This window comes from Cibotium barometz, chromosome 11 (assembly GCF_041138505.1).
Source record: "Cibotium barometz isolate CiBa-2024 chromosome 11, ASM4113850v1, whole genome shotgun sequence".
Lineage (NCBI taxonomy): Eukaryota > Viridiplantae > Streptophyta > Polypodiopsida > Cyatheales > Cibotiaceae > Cibotium > Cibotium barometz.
Genome location: NC_141056.1, coordinates 43,211,809 through 43,219,870, shown reverse-complemented (window position 1 = coordinate 43,219,870; position 8,062 = coordinate 43,211,809). Strand labels below are relative to the sequence as shown.

The following is an 8,062-nucleotide window of genomic DNA, read 5'->3' as shown; positions in this document are numbered from 1 at the left end:
ACCATGGACCTTGTACAAGATGAACAATCATGATTTTTTATATATTCTCAAGTCAAACTTATTTAATTATTTTATGGTTATAAGCTTGTGAATTATGTGGCTCTAAGTTTCTATGGTTCGTGGACGTGGTAGAAGTGAGTATAGAAATCACTTATGCGGATGTAATGACAAGTAAAGGTCTTTTATAAAGTGTTGAGAGTGTATTAATTTATAATTGCTAGACTAATAATGAGTTCAAGGATTATATGAGGTTAGTATGACCCATAAATATATCTTCAAGGTCAAAAAGAAAATCCTAACTCTATAAGAGCTTTAATAACATTATACCATGTGAACTTTGTCGTTAGCTATGTTTTGATGAGAATAAAATTGAGTATTGAGACATATGTAATTGGAGGTTATTTCCTATATATATATATATATATATATATATATATATATATATAACATTGTGAAATGATGCTTTGATTTCTACATTACTAAGCAACAGATGTCATGGGTATAATGTAGTAAGTGTTTTTCATGTAACTTTGACCAATAGAAGAGGAGATGTTTTCCTTTAAATTTTCATTTTAAGGTGGAAACATAAGGAAATAAGAATAAGAGACTTGGTGCATGTGCCTTGGTTAAAGTAGGGGTTTAAAGAGAAATGCAACCAAATGAAAATAAGAGAATTCATGCAACATGGACAAAAGTAAAATGGTACTTAAACGAGTCACATGTGTGTGTAGATGGACAATAGAGAAACTACTCAATTAAGTGAAAGATAAATTTTCAATGTCAAAAGACTACAAGGTCACACACGTGATGCACGTCTACATATATAAGATGGTTTGTTGGAGATTGATGAATTGATGTCCTTTACATGGTGTTTCATGTTTATGGTCTTGAATTGCTCATTGAAAAGGCATATAATGAAATTGATGTCGACCAAGTTAGATTAAGTATGGAGCTAATTTTTCCTTATGTATGGTTGTTCATTTAATTTTCCAGTGGGCTATAAGGATGAGAAATTTCATGAATTGTTTATGTTCCTTATGGATTTGTTTTCCAATAATTAATGAAATTCTGAGTAAGTTGAAGTATATGGGTTGAAAAGTTATGTTTTAAGAATGAGAGCACTTATACAATCTGTGTTATGAAGGATGTTGATATTAAGATATGAGAGGATGCCCCATGGAAAAATGATAGTATAAAAGGGCTTTTGATACTAAGCGACTGAAATTGGGCAAAGAAACTAGGGGTGACTAGGAGTGTATGTGGGTAGATGGTGGAAGGGCATAAAGTAAGCCTCGTAGGGAGTATTTGTTGAAGCGGTCACTCAATACAAAGGTATGATATCACGTGAGTTAAGCGATGTGATATTTTTAAATTATGCCATACATAGTGTATATAAGGAATGTTTTTATAAGTTTTCTTTAGAGTATGTATACGAGAGGCATTAGACCCTTTAATAAAAAGGAGAGTTTAAGGGATCCTAAATTGTCTCAAAAATATATAAAGGGGGTTTGCATATAGGGTCTTGAACACACGTGATAGGAGTACTTCTTAAAAAGTAAACACCTCGAGAAGTATTCCCTCTACAATATATGCTAAGGACCAAAGTTGAAGATATCAAAACTAGCAGGTCATGTTTTCAATTTTATGCTTATTTAATTTCTTTTAAAGTTATTTTAATACCATTAAATTTTAGTTGTAAAATAACTTTGGTTTAAAATATCAATCTATGGGAAATTTGTACAATGCAAAACACACACACACACACACACACACACACACACACACACACACATTTTAACTTTCGCTTTTATCTTCCCATGGGGCCAACTATAGCAAGAAGATTATATAAAGCTCAAGGCCTCACAATAGAGACAATGGCATTTGATAGAAAAAAATGTAAAATGGCAAAGGCTTAAAAATTCATCATTGTCCAGAGTTAAAAAATAAAAAAATTATATATATTTTAATACACTCACCATGGATAGTTTGTAAATTGAAAACTCTTTTAAAAATAAAATGGAATGTCACATGGACAAGAGTACAAAAGATAAATGGATTACATCGAATTCATTTTTTTATAAAGAAACAAATCTAGTGAGTCATTGTCTCAATACAAGATCCTTTTAAAAGAAATACGATCAATTAGATGTAAAGCATTCAAAATATCTCATGATGTTTAATATTTTGAAAACTCTATTAAAACAAAATGGAACATCCATCCATAAAAGATAAATGGATTGCACAAGACTCATTGAAAAAAAGAAACAAATCTCATGATTGATTGTTTCAATATAAGATCCTTTTAAGAGAATAGCATAAAGATGTAAAACATACAAAATACCTCATGGTGTTTAGTGTTTTCAAAGTACATAAAAGATATACAAATATGAACTATTAGAAAATGATGATAAAATCATTAATATATATTGAAGCCATGGAACATCCATGTTGGATAAAAATAAAATTACATTTGTGACTTTCAAACAATCCAATACTAAAAAAATATCAATAATAATACCCTTAGACCCTTTTAATATATATTAAAGCAATGGAACATCCGTGTTGGATAAATATAAAATTACATTTGTAATTTTCAAACAATCCAATACTGAAAAAAATATCAATAATAATAGCATTAGATCCTTTAAAAATAACATTAAGCATTTCTTATATAAATATGGTACACTGATCCCACCTACCAACGAAACAATACTAATGAAAACTTCAATATTAACTACAACAAAAACTCAACAACACTGAATGAACAAACTATAACAAAACTAAAGCAAGACATGCAAAGGCTGTGGAACGTGGACCACCTTGCACATTTGCTAAACAATGGAGGCTTCATCCACACCGTTTGCGATGTTGGTGGGGTTGCTTCTACTGGTGATCCAGTCCTTGAGAACTTGAGACTCCAACTGTGGATATGGCCAGTCTAGAGAGGAGTTCCTCCACCCTGTGTACACTAGGAGTAGTTCCATGCTTAATTGGGCAGCCATGATGGGCCAATCCGTGTCGGAAACACACTCACAAAAGTTTGCTTCTAGGCGGTCCCGATCCTTGTAGCGCTGCCAGTGAGAGTCCACCGATTCTTCCACTATCTTATGCACAAAGCGTGCCACCGCAAGGATCAAGTCTTTGGTCTTCGCATCCGGCACGAAGGAGTCCATGGTGTACACACTAAGAAGGCGTAATAAAGTGTGGAGTGCAGGACCTCCTTTGGTGGTACTACTGGCGTGTGTAACGCTGCTTAATTTTTGAAGACAGGCCCTGGCGTATTGCAAAAGGCCGAGAGCGACGGCCCGTGTTAGATAGGGGTCTTCAGGAATGTCTTCCAGGTCGCGCGAGGCGGCACGTGTGTGTAAGAAAAAGATGCATGGCTCGTGGATTGCGCCCTTGGCTAGCACCGCTGCTTCCAAACGTGCGAGGACTTCATTCAGCTTTAGTGTTTGGACACACAGTCCGGAGCGGACACACACTTTCTGGGACGCAAGGGCGGTCTCTGCATTCAGCAAATCAATCGCTACACTGTTGATGACCCCCGGAAAGAGAGCCCTTATGACCACCAGCCTCGTGATCTGAGACCTCAACTTGGAGCAAACCAAGCAAAAGCCCCTCCCCAACCCGACCCGCTTTAGGGCTAACACGAGGATGCACAACAGGCCCTCGGAACAAAGCTTCAGCACAGCCGCCAGGAGCACGTACGCCGCCAAGTCAAACCCCTCTAGTCGCCCCATTATATTCCAGAAGAAGGTTGATGCGCGAGACCCCAGCACAGTGCTCTCATACTTGAACGGGAAACCGCTCGTTACAAGCACATGCAGAAATCTCTTTGTTTCTGGCCACCACTCTTCGCTGATGGTCAACGATTGTATGGTGTGATTATGCGGGGCTGTTGTAATCTCTGCTAGCTTACCTGCGTGGTAAATAAACGCGGGCAAGGTAAGAAGACCCACCAAGAGAAAGCATAGCAGATGCAGGAGTCCACCCACAACTCTCCATGTAAGGGGGCTGTCTTGAGCTGTTATGAGGCCCCAGCAACTGAATCCGGCTAGGAGCATGCTGGCGGTAGCGAGCAAGCAGGATCCGTCCACCCATCCGTAGATGAACTGATGGTCAACTGGTGATAATCCATCCTCTTGATCTTGTGTGCATGAGGATGAGAGGAAGAAACCGGAGGCTTTGAGCTGAGCTCTAAAGGCCACCAAGCGGGCGTGAGTGGCACTGGCAAAGCTGGGCACAGGCCATGGGTGGGTGCAGCTTGTTGAGGCCAACACAACCTCGGAGGTCTCCCTTTCCAGTTCTGCCATCGCCTTCCTCTTCTGCTCGGCAAGTGTGCGGGGCGAGTGGATGGAAACAAGCCATGGGTAATACACCTCATAGGCACGGCTTACTATCAAAATGATAAGCCCTGCTACAAGGCAATACCAAGGGATCTTGTCAAATTGCAAAACTATCGCAGCCAGCAAAGTGTAGCCTCTTGCCCTTGTAACTAAACGCAAAACGAGTGCATACCACACGGTCCGAGCTTCGGGTGATGTCTCCCAAGTCCCACAATACCTGCTACGAAAAAAAACTTGGCCTCAAATTCATTGTATTAATATCCAATTTCATACTAATTTTGGCTGTAACCACTATTCTTTTTACCTTCGACGTGCTGCTCCAAATAGGCAATAAACAACCAGATATTGATGATGTGTATACATACTCCCGGTCTGCCACAGTGCCAGGCCATCCATCTCGAGCTTCCCGTTAGACATGAGCCAGCTGCACAAGGACCCTTGAAGCCACGGTAAACGGTTGGCAACTCGCAGAATGGACAAAACGACTATTGTGACAACGTTTATCATCACGCAGTAGTCCCCATACACCCCCCCATAGCTCTGCCACAAGTTACTTAGTATTTTTAACCCCTGCATAGCGCTGGCATTAGAACTACTTAAACTGGTTACGTTCATGTTTACGCCGGAAGATGAAAGCAAAGGGTGCTAAGCATTGAAAATTCTTATACCATCATATTAACTAAGCTCAAGAATTGGGAAAATCTGTTTGAGATATAATAGAAAAGTCTCCGTGATTAACAATCTAATGTGAACATTTCTTAAACTCAACAAAGACTAGAAATTTTCCATAGATAATGAACGCGAAGGTCCAGTTCAGTGATTAAAGCAAAAGTGGAACCTATTTTTCTAAAAGACTTTAACCCAAACAGATTATGTTCGTGAATAGCCATAAAAGAAATCCTCAAAATCTTTAACTAAAAGCACCTAGAAATGGCCCGAACTTACTCCCCTAAATCTACTAAGGCCAAAATCCATGTCTCCAAAATTCAACCAGAGTCTATAAGCGGCAAAATCCATGTCACCAGTGTCCTCAACTCCATTGCTAAAAAAAATCCGGGTTTAGTGTAAACCCAACTTAAGATTTTGAAAATTACCTTTTGAAATTTGAATTCGTGACTCCACCCGCAGTAGGGAGAGAAGACGCCGTAGTAGGGAGAGAAGACGCCGTAGTAGGAAGAGTGGGAGTGGAGGATGGGGAGGATGCGGTGGATGCTTTGGTGGGGGAGGTGGTAGGGCACGCGATGAGAGGATATAGAGGGAGAAGAGTTGGAGGAGACATTAAGGATGAGGAGGTGGTGAGAGAGGTAGAGGGAGAGATATACTATGATGTGATGGATAGGAGTGGGATAGTGATGGATGTGAGGGGGAAAGAGATAATGGAATACATGCGTGGGGTAGTATCAAACTTGTATAGAAATTGTTTTATTAAATTTAAAGATCAAAATAGCCGATTAGTTGGGGAGGTGATAGATGCTGTACATAGTCGTTACCCAAATCCCCCACATGTGACATTCTCGGATGTATGGGGAAGGACTCGAATAAGGGAGATCTTAAGCAATAAAAGATCTCACCTTAAGAAACTTGCGTATGATGATGGGGTAAATCAAGCTGCGGGTGGCTATCCTGCCAAGAAACCTGCCACCCACTGCCCGCAAATGCGAGTGGAAGGAGGCAAAGAAACGAGCAGAGGGTGGCGTGAAGAGCAGGCAGCATGTGGAGGCATGACGGATCCAGATGGAGACCATTGAATCTTCGCATTTTGGATCTGGAGGCATCGAGTCGTGGGAGGCAAAGCTCGTAAGTATCTTGCCACCTTATTTGATTTTTTACTTAATTCATTGATGCGCTGATTGTTTTAATCTTACAAATTGTGTTGATTATGTTACAGCGACGGGTTATGGGGAGGAAGCCCACAGCTCACAAGACTGCATATGCTCGCCGGCATAGCACACGTGATGCGTGGGCCCTCTTCAAAACCGAGGGACGTATTATGGACGCGCAGTTTGAGATGGCCATGAGACCGTACAGTCGATAGGTACTTGAAAAATCTAAACGAATGATTTTGGTTTATTAAATTTTGAATTACATATATATATATACTTATATATGATACATTACTTGAACAGGCACAAACTGCTGCTGTACCTGCTGCTGATGCTCGTGTCACTGATGATCCACTGGCCGCCCCTGCTCGTGCTCCTGCTGGGGTGAATGAGCCCACTACGTAGGGTAAAGGGGCCAATTTTTTGATGTGTGTCAATCTTTTAAGGGTTACACAAAGAATTTTGTGGTGTGATTTTTTTTTAATTTTGTAATTATACAAAAGCATGGAAAAAGTACTAGCATGAAATAAAAAGGTTTGATAAGACATCCATTTTCCTCTTTACAAATGAAAGGGGCATGTGCGCTAGGATATTTTTTTAGGGGGATGGGCTTGTAGCACCCACCACCCTCGAGTGTCAAAAACAAAAATAATTTTGTTTTGAATACAAAGATAACAACAATGAATTGTGTTTTGTGTACACATTTGTATCACCCAAACACAAAGGCTTCATCAAGGCCTAGGGGGTGTGGTCTGCCAGGTGTGAATGAGCCCACTATATAGGGTAGAGGGGCCAATTTTCTAACGTGTGACAATCTTTTAAGGGTTACACAAAGAATTTTGTGGTGTGAAATTTTCTTTGATGTAGATATCCTTTAGTAATTCTAAAAGAGCATGGGAAAAATACTAGCATGAAATAAAAAGGTTTGATAAGAGATCCATTTTCCTCTTTACAGCAAATGAAAGGGGCATGTGTGTGAGGATATTTTTTAGGGGGATGGGCTTGTAGCACCCACCACCCTCTAGTGTCAAAAACAAAAATACATTTGTTTTGAATACAAAGCTAGCAAATGAGTTGCATTTGCCATACACATTTTTATCACCCAACCACAAAGTCTTCATCAACGCCTAGAGGGGTGTGGTTTACTAAGCGTGAATAAAGACAACTACATGGGGTAGAGGGGCCAATTCTTTTACGTGCGCCAATCTTTTAAGCGTTACACAAAGAATTTTGTGGTGTGAAATTTTCTTTGATGTAGATATCCTTTAGTAATTATAAAAGAGCATGGGAAAAATACTAGCATGAAATAAAAAGGTTTGATAAGACATCCATTTTCCTCTTTACAAATGAAAGGGGCATGTGCCATGTGTTCACTATAAAAATCCAACATGAAACAAAGAAAACATTTTCTACATTATATATAGATATATATATTTCCAAGTCTTTAGTATCATATAGAGAATAAAGTGTCACATTTTCTACATTCTATATTTTTTTTTTCTAAGTCTTTACTAGCATAGATAATAAACCTTGTCAAGATGAAGGTATTCAAAGGCATTCTAACACCAAGAAAAAAAATGCATACATTCTTGCATATGCAAAGTCTAGACATAGACTTTCTAAGTGTAATTTTTCACACATATAAGGATATTCTGAAGTTGAAGAAATTGATTTATATGACAAGTTGAAATATACATGCAAGAATATAAAAAAGTATACACTCTAAATTATGAATTTCTTTATCAAATGTATAAAAACAAACAAAATTCTATATACACACCATTTGAATGCTAACATACCAAAATTTCATTATCATTTACCATTGAAGTCTCTCATTATAGTATGAATTTATTTATCCAATACATAAAAACTAATAAGATTTGACATACACCA

At 38.7% G+C, this 8,062-nt stretch overlaps 1 protein-coding gene across 4 annotated transcripts; it reads right to left on the bottom strand.

The window, feature by feature from the left end:
• Positions 1 to 2,548: 2,548 nt before the first annotated feature.
• Positions 2,549 to 5,136, bottom strand: LOC147634199 (uncharacterized). 4 transcript variants are annotated; one of them, XM_086804558.1, is made up of 3 exons: positions 4,651 to 4,883; positions 4,519 to 4,566; positions 2,550 to 4,414 (listed from the first exon to the last, which is right to left on the bottom strand). In XM_086804558.1, exons 1-3 carry the CDS (start codon positions 4,736 to 4,738, stop codon positions 2,832 to 2,834), a joined length of 1,719 nt encoding a protein of 572 aa, XP_086660684.1. In that variant the 5' UTR covers positions 4,739 to 4,883; the 3' UTR covers positions 2,550 to 2,831. The 4 variants fall into 4 exon arrangements, with proteins under 4 accessions (XP_086660682.1, XP_086660684.1, XP_086660685.1 ...); XM_086804559.1 differs by having other exon boundaries at positions 4,519 to 4,563; XM_086804556.1 differs by having other exon boundaries at positions 2,549 to 4,566; positions 4,651 to 5,136.
• Positions 5,137 to 8,062: the final 2,926 nt, after the last annotated feature.